Below are 20971 nucleotides of genomic sequence, written 5' to 3'. Positions count from 1 at the left end.
CAAATTTAAAAGTGTTAAAAGCTCTTTGCACAGTGCATGATATCTGTAATCTTTTGCCACAGGTGCTTATGGAGAGGCAGATTGTACTTGGAAATTCAAAAGAGGGAAGAAAAACTGATGGTGATATGAGAGAATAGTAAAGGCTGAGTCAAACTCTTTGACATCCTTAATCCAATGCCAGCTGCAACTGCAGAACTATGATGAATGCAAACAGCAGTAATGATCTTCCTAACTAATCCCTTCCTGTGACTGTCAAAGATTAAATGTTGGGCTCAAACTCCAGTCTGGCCCGAGAAGGTGATTTTATGCCCTTGTGTGTGCTCTAAGACAGAAGATGCTGCAGCTGCACCACTGTTATTAGAGTGCTCTGATCAGGACAAAACTACAAAGCAAGCAATGGGTTTTGTGGTTCCTTGTTTTTTATTGTTAAGACACAATTTGTCATATTGCTCATTTTCCATTGTCCTGTGCAAAAGTATAGTCAGCACTATTACATTTACAGTTATTTAACAAGCAGCACAAAAGTTTTAAAAATAGCATAACACACGTCAGTTGGCCACCAAAGAGGTTTGTTTCTAAAGGATATGAAAATCAGTGTCACCCTGATGATTATGAACTATTCTAAAACAAGTAGATATTAATGTTATAAGAAATAACTGCTGTGCCTCTTTTTCAGTAGAAAAGTAGTTTCTTTTCTTCATTTCTCTTTTTACAGGTTCCACGTTGGGCTTAACCCATAGTTCATCCAATAGCCAAATGTTCAGTCAGTGTTCCATCAGAAGAGGGTATTTTGTACACTTACTAATGATTTGACATAGTCAAAGAAATATTAATTGGACTTCAAAACCTAGAAAGAATGGCCTAAAGTACAGTGGACTTAAATTAGTTTTATTTGCCTTCTGTTTTCAGAGCCTGTGTGGCACCTTTTGATTCTAATTCCTCAAGAAACATGAAGTCCACAAACTTGAGAGTTATGTTTGTGCTAAGGAAAACTGAAATTATTATAATTTTCAATCAAAAGTGGAAGCCTTGAGAAAAATAACATATGTTGCAAAGTATATGACAAAATTGGAAGTATTGGAATAAAAACAACATAATAAACATGGCTGAGTCTCAAGCTTGACTCGGAATCCTGGCCAGAATTTTCACAGCTAATAGAAGTAATCAGACATAGATGTCAATCCATTACTTCACACTGAGAAAGCAAGCTGTGAAACTTCAGCTGACATCCAGATGCCCTCTAAATTATGCAGCTTCGATTCAAATTTCTTTTCATTATGATACTGGGAGACAGGGAAATAGAAATATTTGATGTCAGCTACGAAGGCCAACAGTTTGGATGATCCTCTCATTTGTTAGATGAAAATGAAATAGGTTCTAGCTCTTCTTGTTTGAATGTGTTTCAGTGTTTTCCAGAAGTTCCCCAATAATCTAAGGCACAGTGTGTTTACCTCCCTTGTCATATATTCAGCCTTAGTGTCACACTGGATGATTCTGTATCTTCCCACATTTTCTCTGTGGGTTGTCACTTCTCAGTGGCAGTGGTAGGATGGTGAAATTCCTTTCCTTCCTCTTCCACAGGAACCATTACATCATTCCCTGGAAAAGACTCTGTTTCCTGCTCTGGGTAGTGCATTTCCAGTTCCTCTTCCATGCTTTCCTGGGCATCGAGGTTATTTTCACATCCTCTAACAGAACAGTTCTTGCCACTGGGCACTTCTGAAACAGACCCCACGATAACAGTGTCGGCCTTCATGATGTAGAGTTTTTCTGAGGAAGGAAAAAAGTAGTGCTGAGCATGGTGAACAGTCACTGCTGCCCCAGAGATGGCTCTTTTTCATGCAATATTTTCATTAAGACTTTGGGCATTTCACTTCAGACAGATTGAGCTTCCATGGCATTAAGCCACTGAGCTAGAGGTGGGACTACAGAAGAAAGACAAAGTGGAAAAGGCAGAAGATATTCACAAGAACCTGTGAGAAGAAGCAACTATTTGGGATCTAGATATATGGAATCCAAGGTTTATGTTCCTACTGTTTCAAGAAACAACACCACGTAAAAGAAACCTTTGGGTAAAGATCAGCACTGTACAGAAGTTCTGGGGTCTTAGAACCTGCAAAGAAATTAGTTTCTTTCTAGCTGAGAATAAACTACAAAATTTTCAGAATCTTGGGTCCAACTTGTTGTCTTGTAAATGAAGGCCTTTTCAACACCTTGCACCACTGCACTTAATTCAGGATGCTGCACATCAAACACTGTAGGTTAATTGCTTGGAGATATTTGGACATGGTAAATCAAATCATTACATTCATCCCAATCCATCACTCACAGTAAAAACAGAAAAGGCAGTAAGGAAAGGTCAAGCTTTGTAATATGAAAAACAGCACCTTCAAATTGCCTCAACTGGGTTTGGAAGCACTGCCAGAATGTCTCATGCAGATGGTGTCTCAGGTAACAATTCCACCCCTGTGAATGAGCTCCTTGCCTGACTTTATCTCCCACCCTGTGCCATGGTCAAACACGTGGGAGCCACATTTCAAGCCATTATTATGAAACCAGAGAAGAAAATGATAGCTAAGTACAATTCACATTCAGTATTAGAGCATTATCTTCCAGCTCACATATTCAAATTTCTTCTGTAAAATTTACATATTCTAGAATGAAAAGGAGGAAGAAGGGAATTTTCTGTCAAATTCACAGTGACTGAAACATCAAAAAAGAAAGCACTATATTCAAATGAATAGGTATTTTTGTGTCAAAGATTTGGAGATTCAACACAATCTTTGTTAGGAGATTTGGACACTTTTAAGTTTACTAGTAATCTTGAAATGACATTATGTGCCATGTTTGAAAATTTGTAAAAAAAAAAAAAAAGCAAGACTCACCAATTCTGTTATTTGTGTGGTCTCTGACTCGAGAATCTACAGGGCAGTCTGGGGCATTCCCACTGCTTGGTGTCACATCAGTCACACTCCAGTGAGGACTCTGTGCTTTTTCTGTGCTGGACACCAACTTATTGTTGTTTTCCAAAGGAAGGGTTCTGTCAATTAACTCCTCTTCCAGACCACTGTCAGTGGTCAGTATAATCTTCTGCCAATACAAACAGGAGAGCAGAAGTGGGGTGAGTGTAAAAACACTTTGGACATTGCAGTAGGTCCACAGAACCCTCCTGTGGCAGTCAGGATAACAGAACATACTCCCTAGCACCACTGGCACTGGGAGGGAAATGTTCCAAAGTACCTAACAGGTATGGGAACTTGAAACTAGGCTCCTGCATCACTGAAGCCCTATTTCAAAGTAGTGCTTCTAAGATGAGTTCACAGATTTCTGATGGCACTTTCAGGAATGCCATTTCCACTGAAGAAAGTATATTTTAGCTACCTCTTAGACTTTGCAAATACCTGTCATGCTCCTGTGGAAGAACAGAACAAGGCAGGGGCCAAACTGACTTCAAAATGCAATTGCCTCAGCAGAATGTCAGGTAGAAGAAAGAAGCTTAGACTACCTAACACATGAAGAATTAATTACAAGCAGTTCTTTAAAAGAGGAACCAAAATCTGAGAGAGGCTAAAGGTCCTGCACCACAATTTTCTAGTTGTTCTGATATTCTTCTGTTTCCACAAGGTTGGGAAAGAAAAAAAAAAAATTTGAAATGTCAGCTCTATAACCCTTGCTCACGTCAGACTCTATAGAGGCAAGAATTGAAGCTCCTGACAATTCAGGAATTAACAATTACACACTGAAATTATGACAGCTGATTGCAACCAAAGTTTGCAACCAAAAGCAGTATCCTGCGTGTGTGCAGACACAACATTCAAAAACAAACTCATTAAAAAACAATAAAATTAACAGTCTGAAGAGTGGTTTAGCAGATCTGGACATTTAAAGATAACAAGCCTAATAAACTCCAAAAATGAAAGTGGCTGTAATTCCACTGACAGAGGGGAAAATCAAAATGAGCTGTGATCAAACTGCTGAGGAAATGCTTTCTGTTGTTGCCATATTGACTGATGTTTGTTGTTCATCTGCAAACTGGACTGTAACACCAGGAGCTTGTCCTGAAGGAATGACAAACCAAACCCACTGTGTACCCACATCACAGCCATGCCAAATCCTGCAGAGGGAAGGGGATGTGGAGAGAGAGAGAGAGAAGAAAAACACAAATCCCATCTGTGTGATGGAGCAGTAAGATAAAATGGAACTGACACACCAAGTTCTCCCAGAAGGAAGAAGAGGCATGTTCCTCCTCTGATTTCAGATCTTATCCCATGGAACACACCACAAATGGCTTAACACCAAACTAATTCCTCTCACATGCAAGATTAGCAGCATCACATTATTTAATACCAAATTAACCTCAGTCCAAGACGTGAAATTATCATGTCCTAATACATCTCATCCCACCTAAATGATCACATATTGTAGAGGGAAGTCCAAACTAAAAGGCTGGCACTTTTTGAAAATAACATTATTTACTTTGGCATGGAAAGTGATCTGTTTTGGAATATTGTTCACACTTACTGCACATTTGTTCATGAGATCTGAACCTGCAAAGGAAAGTAAAAACATTATCAGAAGAAACCTCATACAATCACAAGGATATGAATATCAAGATCACTTAGCAATGTTCTTCCTTAACCACTCCACTGCCCATCCCACGTGCAGGATGGTTTTCTTAAAACTCAGGGCACACTGAAATGACACTCGTGAGGTGAACCAGCAACAGGTTGCTGCCAAGACTGTGAGATCCTGCTGTCCCCAAAGCCTTTTGCATCACTCCACACCACACCACTCCACACCACACCACGTATTCATATTATGAACAAATGAACAATAAGCACAACACAAGCTTATTAAAAAGAATAAAAAAGTAAAAAAATGTTAATAACTTTCTACTGGATTAACAAGTTAGGTCAGTTCATCATATGGCCAGATGATTATTAAGGGGGTGGAATCCTATGCAGAGTTCCATTAATGATCCCAGGGAACACTGAGCAAAGAAGAGAGGTGAGAAGGAGGGAGTGTACAACTTTCTGTAGCACCATGAAGGTAGATGGTAGGGCTCAGACCTACTGTCTAATTTCACCCTGATGTGCAATCACCTTTATTTTCAGAGCATCAGCTCTGTAATGCTACACGGTCACAGTTTCTATTGTGCAAGGCAAGCGAGGGAGAAAAAATTCCATTTTCAGAAAATTCAGTTGAACACAAGAGGTTTTAAATTGCATTCCTGATTGAATGAATATACAAAGCTCTGCTGTGTGGTGATTAGAATCTGACACAACAGAAAACAGATCTGTCAGTGGCAGTGGAATTGCTGAGGGGGGATCAGCTAAATGGGTAAAATGTTTGCACTTTACAGGATCTGGAATGGTTTTTTTCTGAACACATCTCCCATATTTGACAGTCCCGAAATCAATCGAGTGTTTTCCAGCACTGACACATCACCCAATCCTTCAGTGGGAACAAAGTGCCATCTGGTGGCACCTGGTCACATCCAGCATGTCCCCTGCCTGCTCGGGAGGTACAGGACTGGCCTCTTGCATAGCAGCAGGGACATACGTGTGACATGAAAACCTTCCACTTTTAAAATGAAAATTCTATAAAATAAAATCTCACATTAAGTTATCCACTTATTCTTCAGACATAAGGATGGCACTGCTGGCCCATCAGTCACTCACCTTGGGATTTGAGCAGGTATTTGTGTGCGACCACCGAATGCAGATGTGCTGAGAAAAGAAAACTTCCATTCAGTCAAACCCACCATGGAGTCTGAAGGCTCCAACAGCTTTACCACACCCACAGATGTACAACCAGCCTTCAACATGCACATCACGCTTTCTATAAAAGAGGGAATATGGTTTTGCAGGCACACCCCACATGTAACTCTAGGCAAAGCTATGGGGAGTCAGTGTCAGTAAAAATCACCCTTCCTCTCATGCTCAAAGCCCAGTCCTGCTTCCAGAACCAAAACCTACTCCCACAACACTTCAGGTATCATTTAACACTAGTGTCTGTGCTGAGAGAAGAAACAGCTAGTCACCTTTCCCCCACTTTTAGCTCACCCACCCATTTCCCTCCAAAAATTCCCAGCTGCTTCCATCTTTCATGTTATCCAACATTCTGCATGAGCAGCTTCCTTAAACCCTTATCTGACCTATGGAGAACATTCCCTTCCCCAGTGACCTTCACACAAATCCCCATGTTTGAGTTTCCCATCTGCTGTTTGGCAGATCAAAGACTGATGCAGCCTGAAAAACTCACGCTTTCTTCTGAGGACGAGGATCCGCTTCTTGCAAACCTTCCACTTCCAAAATATCAGCGTGCCCCCAAGAAGCACTGCCACAGAGAGAACCACTGCCCAAAGCACTACACCTACAGCACAGAGAGGGAGCACAGGACAGGCTGAGAAAAGGCAGAGGGGAAACCCTGAGTAGATGCATGTGTTTGAACATAGGACCATCGAACTCATTTCACAAGTCAGAGGGGATTTGCAGGAAGTTCCCACATAAAAACTGTGTTTACCAAAGATATTCAAATTAAAAAGCGTTAGAGAGAGTAAATGCTGTGTCTGTGTTACCTGCTGTTGTCATCTCACCCTTACCTGAGGTAAAAGTGCCAGTTTTTGCCTTCTCCTCAGCAGTTGAACGGGGATTTTCAGTTGTTGTGACACTTAGAAGGTGACCACTAGCAGAGGTCACCAGATTCTCCTTAAACATCCTCAGGTCAGAGTTATTTGTTTCATTGCTGAATCTCATGGACAAAGTACTTGGGGTGAGGTAAGTGGGCAACTGGTCGAGGCAAACTTGATCATGTGTGGCATTTCCTTTGCTTAGCATTACTTTGTTCAACTTGGCACAGCTGGCAATGAAAAAGAACAGGTGTCACTGCCCTGGTACAAGTGTTTTCCATGTGACAAACATCCCCTTGGTCATTTTTGTACCAACTGCAATTATTGCTTTCGGTGTAAAAGTCATTATTCTTCTCATCCTTGTGGCATTAATTCTTGGCCAGGATGCAAAGCTGCTACTCACAGAGGTGTGCAATTCCACTGTACTTAGTAAACTAAAAATTAGGCAAGCAGGATTCCTTCCCTCTCTTGTTCCTCCAGCCCAGAGCTGTGCAACAGGTACAAAAAGAGGCCTTCTTACCTCTCCACGAGTCCAAAGTGAGTCCCTTGCTTCTAGCACGAATTTGTATACTTTGCACCAGAAGTGACAATACCCTCTTTCATCCTTTATTAATTTCAATTAATTAGTCAGTCCCATTAAAGAAGCACAGACTTACTTGGTGTGGGGTTTGCAGATGTCTGTGCTGGAGTTTTGATCAGAGAAGGTCCCAGGAGGGCACTCTTCACAAGTGACATCATTTGTTGAGGTGCCTGAATAAAAATAATGACTGAGGACTGACCAAATGAAATGCATCAGGTCCAGGCCTATGGCCAGGACAGGTAAAGTGGACAGGTAGGAATTCCTACCCCTGATTTTGACTCCAAAGCCAGGCTTGCAAGCAGAGTGGTGCTGGCAGCGTGTGCAGGTGTTCTTCACAGACAGGTGGCAGAAGAGGCCGGGGCGGCACTCGCACACACGGCTGGAATTGAAGGAGCAGGGCTGCTTCTCCACAAGGTCCAGTTCTGTGACACAAACAGAGGCAGTGACAAAGGATCACCTCGCAAGGGAAATGTAGAGTGGGGCCAAAGCTGAGCAACACCAGTTCTAAGGTTCAGGAAGCAGAAAAAGGTGCTGTCCCTCTTCATGATCACAGACTGGTTTGGGTTGAAGATGAGCTCGACACTGATCTCGTTCCACCCATGCCATGGTCAGGGACTTGTTCCATTCCACTATCCCAGGATGCTCCAAGCCCTGTCCAACCTGTCACTGAACACTTCCAGGGATGGGGCAGCCACAGCTTCTCTGGGCAACCTGTGCCAGGGCCACCCCCCCCCCCTCAAAGGCAATACTTCTTCCTATTATCTAATCTAAACCTGCCATCTTTCAGTTTAAAGCCATATGATGGTAATTTAAAACATGAATAATTAGAGAAGCCTGTATATAACAGCTTGTAATATAAGACAGAAAGCAGAAACCAGACTGGGATAGCATTGGAGGGGATAATTTTAGGTAGTCCCAGGTCACACAGGAAATAACATGGATTATGTGCAAGGTAACATTCTGCTGTCCAACTCAGTAACCAGGGATGGATAATTTTGCTGTGGAAATTCCAAATGAATAAAATATACACAGAGAGAATTAACTGTGAGGATGTGTGGGGAAAAGCAAACCTTTTGAGCATGACACACAGGCATCACATTGTGGCTTTTGGGATTTGTTGTTCAAATATTGATCAGGTCCACATGTCATGCAGTCTTCAGCTGGATCCTGAGGACATGCTTTCTTTTTAACATAGCCTGGAGAAAAAAAAAAGGCAAAATATACAATATATCTATCCAAAATGGGCAGAAAACCATTCTGAAATATTCTTGTCTGCTTGTTTGCCTGTTAGACACATTACCACAGTCTTCTCTTAGTCGTTTGGTTTCTCAAGGACACTTTTGCCTTTCACATTCAAGTATTAAGGTACAGGGCCAGGACACAGTCCCAGCTGGAATGGACTGCTGTGGAATGGGCAGATGGCAAGCCATTTGCTGACAGAAAAGACAACCAAGTCTGCACAGGGGCCGTTACTAAGTTCCCAGGGAACTGGGTTTCATGTTTCCTTCTTTCCTTCCTTTGATTAAAAGAATGTTTAGAAAAGCTCCTCTTTCTTCACAGTGAGTAGCTGAGTTAGTAGCAGATATGAACAGGTTATTGCTTGAAGGTGGAAAAGGATTCTTGTAACTTCTATTGTGGAGGAATCCAGGACTGACATGAGGATGTAGTGATTAAGAATCAGCAAAGGTAAATTGATGGACACTGGGGGCTCGTTACAGCCTCATCTAAATCAGATCTCTGCTTCTCACCCAACCTCACTGTGACAACCCTTACTGACAGGAGCTTTAGCAAAGTAATGTTTTGAAGAAGAAAATAACTTTTCTTGGGACTGTCAAAGTCACATCCCCACCCATTTTTTCTTTTATTGGACCATTTTCTCCATCCCTTGCTCTGATTTATGTATACAACTTCTGAAGGACTCCAGTGGTGTGGCCAAGTGGGAATCCTGATAGAACTGGATGCAAATGCTGGAAATCAAACACTAAAGCCCTCTGTATCACCAGAACACAAATACAGGTCAGAAGTTTCCTTTAAGAAAAACCAAAGAAAAAGACTTCTGCAAAAAGATACAGATGGTGGTGAAGTACCACAAAATACCCACCCACTGGGGGGTTTTGGCCAATGGGGCAGTTCCAGACATTTACAGAACTCTTGTCTCACCGAGGTGTTTCCTGCTGCTGACCTCCTGTGCCTCTGAGTCACACCCAGCTTCTAGCACTGCTTAGTGTGTGCCCTGACAAGGGTCTGTTCCCTCCTCCATGTGAGACACTTTCTAAACTGTTGTGACTATGAGGATAAAGTCAGATTTTCCACACCTTCATTTTATATTTTTTTATCTCTTAGAAGAAACTCATTTAGCCTAATTTCACTGTGCTAAATTCACACCCAGGGGCAAGTTTGAAATGAATTCTTTGACCTGGCTACTTCAGTGTAAAGTGAACTGATAAAACTCCATATAAATTCTATCACTTTATCTGGTTTTCATGCAGACTACACAGGAGCAGGACACTGGAGAAGAGGTTCACATCTGGAGCCACATTAGACAGTGATTGATCAAACTGCCCTTTTCTTCAGGGACAAAACACAGCTCTGCAGATACACAGGGCTCCTTCTGGCTCTATTGAGAAGGGCTCCATTGTAAATTTGGCTGAATTATAAACGTACCTGAGGGACACTGGTAACAGCAGTTTTGTGCAGTTTCATCATAGAACCAATTCTCTAGTGTATCACAGGAATGAGGTGGGGTTAATGATGTCTAGAAATTGAAAGAGACAAAAGACACAATTAGAAAACAACTAATTCTGTACTACAGCAGATCCCAATGTCTGTCTCAAGCAATGGCAGTCGTAGATGGTAAAGAAAAGCCCACAGTTTCTTGAAAATTCAAGTATCCCCAAAGCAACTAAATTACTGTCTGCATTTCCTTTAGAAGCATTGCAGCAGTTAGCAAATAATAAAAAAAAGGATAAAAATTACTGTCCTAAAATGATTTCATGGAACTAAGGATTTTTTAGGGAAATGAACAGTATCTCTAACATCTGTAACACATTTCCAGCTCTGTGTGCACTGGAGTAAGAGGTGATACCATATTCAGCATCATCTAAATCTATGTTGATCTGGTATAATCCACAGAGGTCATTCCTGTTTGCAGCATACAAGTTTTCTATTACTTATGCAGTTTGAATTTAGCAATCTAAATGTCTACTATAAACCAATAAATTATTTTACTTATCATTTAGGGACAAATCCTACAAGAGCATTTTGCCTTGACAAGAATGCTGCAAATACTCCCACGATGAAGCCCTTATTCAAATAACTGGTCCCACTTCTGTTGTGAGTGAAGGTTTTCAGAAATAACCTTTCATCACTACATAACTGATATTTATTTAGTTAAAAAAAAACAAACAAAAAACATAAAATAGTTTTGATCTCAGCTTACAAAATGAGACCCAGCTACAACCTGTAACAAGAAGCACATCAGATTTTGTAGTAAGATTTCGTTTTTGTATGGTTGGGCCACTATATGCTCTGGGAAATTACAGTACTACAAGTGTTCTGGTGAGAAAATCTGATTTTTGAATTTGGTATCGCCCTTAAGAATCCCCTAAAAATATTTTTATCTGAATTTCATTTTCAGTATTTACTAGAAGGTATGAACAGTGATTTTTTTTTTTTTTTTTTTTTTTTGTAAAGAATTGATAAGCAGATTCCCCCGAGTTTTTCCCACACGATACTGGTAGAGCAGTTAAATATTTCAGAAACTCTACATCTCACTTTCTGCCAATGAATTTCCCACTGGTCTTGGAAATAATACTTGCTGTCACCTGCTGCTTTTGTGCACTGTGCAGAATCTCACCACCTAACTCATTTCACAGCCTGTTCCCCTGTTTAATATACACAAAACATAAAAATTATTTAACTTCCATCAGAAAACAAGAACTTTCAGTCAAGGAGGAAAATTACCAGAAGAACAAGAAATAGAAACATATCAAAACCATTAAAATTTCATCGAGGTCCAGTAACAGAACTGAGAGCTCTGACACATCTCTGCACTATAACCCTTGGGTTTCCCTACAAGCTCATTTTGTAGCTGACTGTAGAGGCAAGGGCAAGTGTTTGCCTGCTCAGCCTGACTCCAACCACCTTTACAAAGGTGCACTTGGTGCTTTCCTGTCCTGAGGAGGAAGCCCTAGACTGGAGGAAAAAGAAGTGGTGCCTCCTCACATCTGTGTGCAGGGTGCCCTGGCTGGGCAAACACTCCCTAGATGGAACAACAGGAATGACCAGTCACCACACAAAAAGTCAATTGTGACTTACTCAGTGAATTAACTGTTTCATTTATTATTATTCAATTAAAAATTAAAAACCAATAGCGTCTTGGCTGTAGCTAAATCAGCCTGGATTAGTTTCTTTGCAACAGCTGTGGGAAGTCACCACAAATATCTAATTTTTTCTTCCTGGCTCTCCTGAACAATCAACTCTGGCTGCAAATGAAGCTGAATTTTAAACAAGAGTATGAACCCTTGAATTACTGAATTACTTATGCAGCACATAATCTTACAGTTTATTTAACTGTCTGTTTTGGGGTTTAAATAAAAGAATTGTGTCTGTGTTAAAATGTGAGAGAACAGCTTTTTAAAAAGTTACCTTGCCAAGAATATGAAAATCAAGAGTTTAGTATTAGATTCTGCTCCTGGTTCAGGCAGTGCACATTCTGATTATGAATTTGACCTGATGGTAGTGCAGTGATAAATCACTGCATGAACTAGGCCTGCACACTAAACAAATTATCAGATATACACATGAGAGAGTACTCAACCTCATTTTCCCCCTTTCCACAGGAGGGCAGCTCTGCACTACAGGTCATCCATGGCTCCTCACCAAACGCTGCTGTCAAGTGTCCAGCTACAAGCACAGCTTCGTAGCCACCTGTACTGTTACTGAGCCACACCAAAGGTGCTCTGCTGTGAAAGAACTTCACTTTAACAAATCACAGCAGGATGTCTATGACTGAGAAACCACCTTCTGAAGACCCCACCACTTCTAATCCATAAGCAAAATGCCTGTAAGTCACCATCTGTTCAGCAGAGGTGTTTCATAAGAATTGGTATAGATCCTTCCAGTGATAAATAACACTCATGTCAATGCTCAGCATCAGTCACCATGCCCCCTTTCTTGTCATTTCTTTCCCCTCCAAATTCTAAAGCTGCTTGACTCCTAATGTGACCTGTAACAAAAACACAATGATGCAAAGTTCTGCTCTTAACTCAGCAGGAAGGTCCCCAGCATTGTCTAAGGGGTCAATGAAGAAGTACCAGCTTTATCACAATAATATCTGCTACTGTCATTAGAACTTAGACTTTGTTTGTTAATGTGTTCTATTAAAAAAACACCTTTTAACATCCAAGGAAGATCACACACATACTGGAGTAAGGCCTGTGGCTGTGGCAAAGAGTAGGTCTTTATCTTTCTCTCTGACTTTCTCTTCAAATAAAGGTTTTGGACTTAGCAGGAGCTGGACTACATATTGTGAAAGGAGGATGACAATTCCTCTCATGCTTGGACTGCCCTGGAACAGCATGCACAGGAATGCACTGGTTTAGAGCTTTCAGTGACCCAGAAAGTCAACTATTTATTTTTCTTTTCTGAATGCACTGAAGATCAAGGACCAATTAAATAGAGAAAACACCTAGATCAGAAGTATTTGGGTTTTTCAACGCTTGCTTGAGATAACTTGTTTTAGAAAATAGGCTTTTTATAGCTCTTCTCACTTTCCTTATTTCTACAAAAATGTTTGCTATTCTGATTTAAATAATGGCAGTTGTAAAGGTGGTGCTGAATTCAGTGGGCTACTCTGCAATTCAGTCAGGACAAGGTTTGACTCATTTATTTATGGCTTTTTGAACTCATAGAGAAAAAGTGATTGTGAGGCAGAATAAGAAATCAGCTTGCTACAAATGAGCTGTAAGTCAGGAAGAAAGCATAGTCTGTAAAAAAAAAAAAAAAATTACCAGCAGGGGATATTCTAGAACTGACTAATACTGCAGCAAAACACTTAACTGTCAAGCTTCGATCCAAATTCTGACAGTACAGCAAAAGCTGATCATCTACAGCTTCACATAGTCAAGCTTCATTTGCTTGATAGTAAAGACATTATCAACAAGTGAGAGTTCTCGGAATATAAAAAGAAACAAAATCTAAACTGACTGTAGACTGAGGTAAGATGGAACATGGTTTAAAAACATGACCAGTAAGCAGTGACTTGCTCACATCAGACAGCATCACCTGTACTCCACTAGCAGTAAGAGCAATTATTGCTGTGAAAGAGGCAATGCAGGACAATGTAAAGCCAGTTGCTTATCACAGTGATGTCTATGTTTATATTCCAGGTACTGAAAATTTTACAGTGAGTCTAAATATTGACAATGAGTATCAGAAAAGCGAGTTTTCCCTCTGCCCCATTCATTTTGTGAATAAACCACCAAAAGTGATGCCAAAGAGAATGTATAATCTTTTTGCTTCTATTGGCTTTCCTCCTAAAGCAGTCTGCATTCAGCAGACTGAATGAGCTGATCTGAATGCCCTCCCAAACATTCCTGTGGTCAGCAAGGACTACAGACCCCAATCCCATAGAATATAAAATCCCTCTGTATTTCAGGAAAGAGAAAGTAGGAGGACAGATAACCTGGGGAAAGTAAATAAAACTTGCAATGTGGGAGGGGAATTTACAACTAAAGACCTAAGAGCAACTCTTGCTGAGCAAACTCCTACTCTTACCAAAAGAACCAGGAGGATATTTTTCAAATGTCTATGTAGAGGGTACAGGACTTGGTTATTTTCAAAGATTTAACTGGAGTCAGTGTCTTGTAAAAAAGTCCAGCAGCCCAAGCAATGGATTGCTGCATACAGACAGGTGTCTTAGGCTAGCACATGCTTGTACTTGCACTGTAAGGGAATACAGCTCACTTCCCATCCAACACTCCATGCAAATACTCACCTACTTGACTTTACCTGTGCAGTCTCTCTGTGCCTGACCTTTTTATTTTTTTTATGTGTATTTTTAAGTGTCAGTCAGGGAAATCACCTGGATTTATGCCAGGTGCTGAAGGCTCATTGCCATGTGATCCACAGGAGGAGGGGGTAAGTAGTAGTGTGGGGTGGAAGCAAACCCACAAGAACGGATACAATCAGAACAGGGAGCTGGTGTGCATCTACAGCATCAGCTGAATGCAGCTAGTGGGCTGTGCCTATTTAAAGTGATTTTTTGATTCAGAAATAGTAGTGGATTCATGAAGGAGTCAGTATCAGTAGGGTGGGGGGTGTAAAGAGAGAGGTCTGTTATTGTTTAGCCTCTACACCTTTCAGTTTGCCTCTCCTGACTTGCATCAGCAGAATGGGCAGAAGCCCTCTGAACCAAGCTCTGCAAGGAACGTGCCTGTCACCAAGCATGCAGGCAAAAATAAAAGCCCCCCACCCCTATCAAACCTTTCCTCACTCCCTAGATGTGATGTGCCTGGAGCTGCAGCAGCTCTAGCAGTGCCAACAAGATGCAGATCACAGCTCAAATCCCACACTCCTGCCCGCAAAGATCCCAGAGAGGGCAAACCCTCCTGGCTGCTCTGCTTTATGCCTTCATCTCCTAAGAGCTCTGCTCACCACCTTTATCCCCGTGTTGCATAAACCCTGCTTCTGTGGACACCTACCCCAACACCCATCTGAAGGGCAGGATGGCTCTGTAGTCCCAGGTGCCCCTAGACCTTACCAGGCTCCTGTGTCCTGAGGAGCTGCAGGATCCTGGTGTCCCCATGCCTTACCTGTGGGGTTGTCTGGACATCCTGGAGAAGCAGCAGAAGCCACAGTCCCAGAGGCAGGCTGCAGGCAGCCATCTGAGGTGGTGTTAAATGTCCCTGGCTCCCAGCATTGTAGGTGAGACAGATGGGCTGTTCCTTCTGGAGGATGAGACCCTTCCAGGGTCCCACCGAGTCATGCTCCTTGCCTGTTCATTCAGTCCAGAGACATTCCAGCTGTTCAAGACAAGCGGGACACAGGGTTTGAGACTCAGTTGAGTTGAGAAAACAATTTAGAAGGAAGGGGAAGGGGGGCTGCCCCAAAAGAGAAAAGTAAAAATAGAACAAAACAACACTGCCTCAAAGTCGGTTTCTGCGAGCCGTGAGAATCAAGGTTGTCACCTACGGCACACGCTGGCTGTGCTCAGGCTCCTGACTCATCTGGGCTGCCCTCAGAGAGCCCTTCACCACCACAAGGCCTTGGCCAGGCACAGGTCCAAGCCCTGCCCCATCCAGCTGTCACTTTTTCAAGAGTTGCAACCCAAGCCCCAAGGAAGTTCCCAGTAAGAAACACTAATTCTTTCAGTACAGTCATTTTACTCCTGTTCGAATGAGTGGGTGAAGTCTCACAATCAACCACGGCGACTCCTCCAAGATTTAGGCTGTACACGTTGCCACTTGAAACACCAACATATTACAGACCTTCCCCTTTCCTTTTCCTCCAATCCCAAGTGAAACCAATTCCTGTTGATGACAATCGAACTTAGGACTGCTACTCATCATTTCACTCACTTTCATTTGTTACTTTGGATGGTTTTTGTTCTGATGCCTGGAAATGTTTTGGTTGGTTGAAAATGTCATGGAGCCTCCTTATCTGCCCTAGAAGTACTGCCAAAAAGTGAAGGTTAGCCACTTCAAAAAGGCAAAGTACCTTGAAAATCCTCTGAGGTATGCAGGAAAATAATGACAATTTGAATTCTCACACCTTATCAACAACAACAAAAGAAATTAGAAAATACTGAAAGTCAGATAAATGATTATTTTACTAAAGATCCACATCTGCCTCACTGCATCACACCAAGCACCAAAGATAAGCATCCCACAGGGACCCAGTGTAAATATCTTCAACTCACAGCTGCAACAATTTTCACTACCTCTATTTATTTCTCCAGAATGCCATCCTATAAACCCCAGGCATTTTCAGCACACTGCAGTGTATGGGACACACAATGAATCTCCTCTTTTTGCTCTGCCAGGGTACTGCTCAGTTTCTAAGCTCTCTCACCTGCAGAAGCTCTCAGGATACGTATGCCTTATAGGTCTAGAGACAACTAAGAATTTCAATGCCAGATTATTGCATTCTTAATTTTCCTAATTAAGTAATGGGCTAGAACACACCTTAATCTGCAGTAATATGCAATTAGGCACCTCTCCCAATTTATTAATGCAGTTTCAAATGACAGGACAATTGATGAGATCTGTTTTTATTTTTCCCTCCCCTCTGTGCTTTTATTTTTTCCCTTTTCAGGCCCTATCCAAGCTTTTCTAGCAAAAGTACAGGCACCAATGCCACAGAGAGCCTGGAAGGTTTAAGTTACACTGCTGAAATCAGAGTATCTGATGCAACAATTACTTATGTGAGTGCAAAAATTTCTGTGTAAGACTTTCCCAGAACTGGCAACAGGGAGAGTTTTCTGGCCTGTTTTCCAGAGGAAGTAAGACTGAAACAAGCATACTGAGCATTTTTTTTATATATATATATATATATATATATATATATGTGTATATTAGTTCCTTTTTAATGAATGTTATCAATAATTTTTAACCCACTGGATAACTTCATTCAAATTTGACTGAGACAGCAATTCCATTAGGTTTTACAAAGGTTCATGGAACCAGATGACTTGGATAAAAGGACAAGTTGGCACTCACTGAGGGACAGGCTCCAGGGTACTCCTCAGTGCTCCTCAGAAGAAAAACTCCACTTACACATCCAAAGTGAAAACAGGCTTCCCAGCTGCCATTCTTCCTTGAGCTTCTTAAGTTCCTTCTTGATTGAACTCAGTATTTAAAAGGATAGGAAGTGGAAAGGGCTTATTGTTGTTGCTGGCTTTTCAGAAAGGTTGTTGCATGACAAAATGCTATCACAAGTATGTAACAAAAGCTACACCATTAAAGAGGGTGAAGAGGTTGTTCCACAGGAACATTGCAGCCTGTATGCATTTCCAAGTGAATGCCTTTTTTCAGACTTTGTGTGTTTTGATTTCAAATACAACAAAAGGGGCTTTCCAAAAGAAGCCCTATCAGTAACCGGAAGAAGCACCTCCATTTTATAACAAAAACCCACGCTACTGTTCATCTACATGCTGGCTCTGTTTCCTAGAAAATAATCTCCTATGTCAATATGAAAAAACCCCACAAAACAAATAGAAGTCAATAACCAACCCCTGATTCTCTGGTGTTCCAAAGGACAATGTCTGTCAGGAAAAAAAGGGGAAGCTCCTTCGAGCATGCTGTTATTTAAAATGTTTATTTGATTATACATATGTGTCTCTGACATCTGGATCACTTTTTGCTTTTGGTGTTAAAGGCAGTGATGCCCTCAGACAAGCTTTCTTGGCGTCTTCTATTTCACCTAATTCAGAAAACATCCTGTCAGAGGTTGTACAAATGCCACTTGATACCTGGAGCAAGAGAATGCAGAGACCCAACTAAGCCACAAGGAAAAGTCTCCACCACACAGCCAAAACATCCCTTCAGCAATGTCTGTTCACTGTGCCCCAACAGTGAGAGCCTAGCAAAGGAAGCAGCAATGGAATACTCCAGAAGGAGCATTACTACACACATGCTCAAGCAAAAGTACTCATGATGTTTTCTAATTTTGAAGTAGCTGATTTTAGTCTCATGTTGTACTGTTACCATGGTTTCTTCTGCTTTTCTGCTTTAACTGTATGTTCAGTTAATATGCATCTAGCTGTATAAGAGGAAAAGAAAAACACCAAGAGAAGTGGCATCTCTAAACTTCTGTCAGACAGATAAAAGAGACCATGAAATTTTAAAGGAAACATATTAAAAGACCCTGTCTAAAATCTGTATTTCAGTGTCTATTAGTTGCTTTTCAGAGTGTTGCTGAACTGATTTTTGCCTTTTTTGCCTTTATATATTCTCTATATTCTTTATATATATTTGTAGCTTTGTAGCCTATTATTTTATTTGTACCAGCATTTTGCCCACTATATTAGACAGAAAGACAAAATTAATTCCCTAGTGGCTCCAAGCCCTGGGGATCCAAGGCAAGGCTCTCTGGGAGCCAAGGCTGAAACCAGCTCTCTGAGAAACATTTTCATAAACAAAATTTAGTTTCTATCTAAGAGGGTGGAGAGTTTCATAAAGGGTTGAACCAGGGAGGAGTTGCTTCATCACCTATGCTTCTAACTGAGGATTCTGGTCAGTTATGCTAATTTGCTAAACACATAAAAATTGTACCCACTTTTTTATATTACACGTGCATCTCTGGCACTTTCCATCCAGCATTTTGTAAAAAGATCCTTATAAATGTAACCCCTATCATCACCTGTGTCTGGCTTGTACTTTTAGGGCCAGTGAAACAGCATCAACAGCATTTTGTCAGCAGTATGCTGACAAAAAAAATCGCCACATTCTTGCTCATTAGCCAGATGAAACAATGCCAGAGCTTGAAAATTTCCCAAGGAACCCCAGGAGTAGGAAAGGCAGGGCTGGTTGAGATACATGCTACATAGCTTGGGGGTACAAATTTAAATTGAAGAGAAATTAAGATATTTCCTGCAATGAAAAGTGAAGAGAATCTCATGTTTAAAAGAAGAAAAATAAGAAATGAAGGGGAAGAAAGCCAAGAATTACTTTCTTGCTGCCTTTCTTGATCTATTTAGGCATTTTAGCCATTGGAGAGCTCTGCTCCAGAGTGTCCTGGATAACAACACACAGGATCTCAATGACTTCAGGCCTTGTGAGAACAGCCAAAATACTGAATTTCTCAGTAAATCTTTCCACAGCCCAAGGAGAACAGACAGGAGTGAGAGCAATACTAGTGCAATGGGATCTCCCTGAGACACAGCACACAGTCATCAGGGTTTGAAGTGGCTGCAGCTGACACAGCATCTGAAATTGCACATGGAAGAACAAACAGAACCTTATTTGTGCCACAGATTGGAAAAATTCTGTCCCTCTCTGCCACTCTGGTACTGATAGTTATTTACTGGCACACACACTTCTCATTCTTAGTATTAAATATTTGCCAATGCATTTAATTGTCATTTTCATGGATTAAATACACTGCATGTGCTCTTGAGAACACGGTAAGAGAGCTGTTTTGATTCAGCAATTTACCTTGGTATATTTGTCCATTGTGATCAACAGTGAAAATGGTTTAAAGCTCTTGTTGCACACTTGTTAAAATGTAGCAATGGCTTAACACGGGTTACCATTCCCAAAAAAAAAAAAAAAGGTTACTATGTAAATAATAAAGATAACATCTTAATTTCCACTTACACTTCTTTACGCCTCATTTACATAGATTTTACATGGATAAAAAAATCTTATACCTTTGCTTTCACTATTTCAACTAATACTACTACCTTACATAAAGGGATAAAATAACTAATGTAACAAAAAATGTCTGTCTTTTACTGCCCCATAGTAGCCTCAAAACTAAAGTACATTTTGAGTCAGACTGAAAAATGGGAAGAGCTGACAGGGGACTCAGTTCTCTCAAGAAAGACGTGGCTTCCATGAAAGAAACCAAAACCATATCACAGAATTACTATGCCCACAGGCTGCAAGCGACAGAGAGGGAGAGGGAGGGAAAGAGAAACGACCTCAGATGAGAGATCACACCATGTCTGTACTTTCAGTAATCCTGACTACAGCTTCTGGAAAGGTGCTATAGTTACACACGGTCATTTTCCATACAAAATTTGAAGCAATTTGAAAATGCACCAGGAGCTCAAATTCTGTACATTTTAATCCCAAATAGAAAATAAAATGTTTGGGGAAGACTGGCCAGGTGGTTAAAACACAGAAGTGGGACTCATTAGTTTCCCATAGTGTCACAGACCTTTTGGGTAGCTCATATCCTTTGATACTCTGGTTCTCCTCATCTAAAAGCTGAGTTTTAAAGCTTAACTAATAACAGAACCTGGATGAACTTTCCTTTGCGGACACGAACAAAAGAAACTTGGGAATTATTAAATAATTTCAGTGAAAGACTCAAATGGGAAGATTTTCAGGATGTAGTTTTTCCAAAGGCTGTAAAATTTCTTTTCTTTGACTAATTGAGCATCTCAGCCCAAAAAATTTAGGGTGCCGTTTTCCTTTTCCTGGCAGTTTTGCTCTGCAGAAACCCATGGAAGGGAGAAGACCAAGTCCTTACTTTTGGTCAGCCATTATCCAGGGAGCTGGTGAAATTGAGGGGTTTGATTCCAAAGAGAAGGGGCAGAATTTCTCTTGTGTTTTCAAATTTGAGACACTTTGAAAAACAAATTCTTATGGGCTTTGAAAGCACAAGTACCAAAGAGACGAAAGCCCCCAGAATCAAAGTTTGCAAATGATTCAAAAAGCAAGTTCAAGACACATGCAGCTGTTCCACCTGGGAGTTCTGGGGAGAGTCATAATCACACCTCCCATACTTTCACAAGTGTGGAAGACTCAATGTATTCCCAACTATCAAGAGACTTTTGAATTCAACACTGGTTCCAACCTGCCTCCACCAGAGATCTAACCTAGGTTACTGAATCTCCAGCATTACCTTTTCTCTGTTGACAGTGTATACTGTTTTCAGGATAAATTAAGGAAAGGTTTATGATGTCTTGAGTTTGAAGGCAAGGCAGTAAAAATGTTGAATTTGCCCTGTTTGGAATAAAATTTGGCATACAGTGTTCCATAGTCACTGGATTTGTTTATTTTTAAATTAGTATTTGCAGTAATGGAAATTAT

At 41.0% G+C, this 20971-nt stretch overlaps 1 protein-coding gene across 1 annotated transcript; it reads right to left on the bottom strand.

Annotated features, from left to right (window-relative positions):
- Positions 1 to 1246: 1246 nt before the first annotated feature.
- TNFRSF8 (TNF receptor superfamily member 8) lies at positions 1247 to 15097 on the bottom strand. The gene is made up of 11 exons (XM_062507643.1): positions 15026 to 15097; positions 9876 to 9966; positions 8282 to 8407; positions 7478 to 7633; positions 7288 to 7381; positions 6581 to 6861; positions 6265 to 6375; positions 5682 to 5729; positions 4522 to 4547; positions 2886 to 3090; positions 1247 to 1770 (listed from the first exon to the last, which is right to left on the bottom strand). The coding sequence occupies exons 1-11, from the start codon at positions 15095 to 15097 to the stop codon at positions 1526 to 1528; spliced, it is 1455 nt and encodes a 484-aa protein (XP_062363627.1). The 3' UTR covers positions 1247 to 1525.
- Between the last annotated feature and the right edge of the window lie 5874 nt (positions 15098 to 20971).

This window comes from Cinclus cinclus, chromosome 23 (genome assembly GCF_963662255.1).
Source record: "Cinclus cinclus chromosome 23, bCinCin1.1, whole genome shotgun sequence".
NCBI classification, from domain to species: domain Eukaryota; kingdom Metazoa; phylum Chordata; class Aves; order Passeriformes; family Cinclidae; genus Cinclus; species Cinclus cinclus.
The sequence above is the reverse complement of the archived record's forward strand: the minus strand, read 5'-3'. Positions and strand labels throughout refer to the sequence as shown.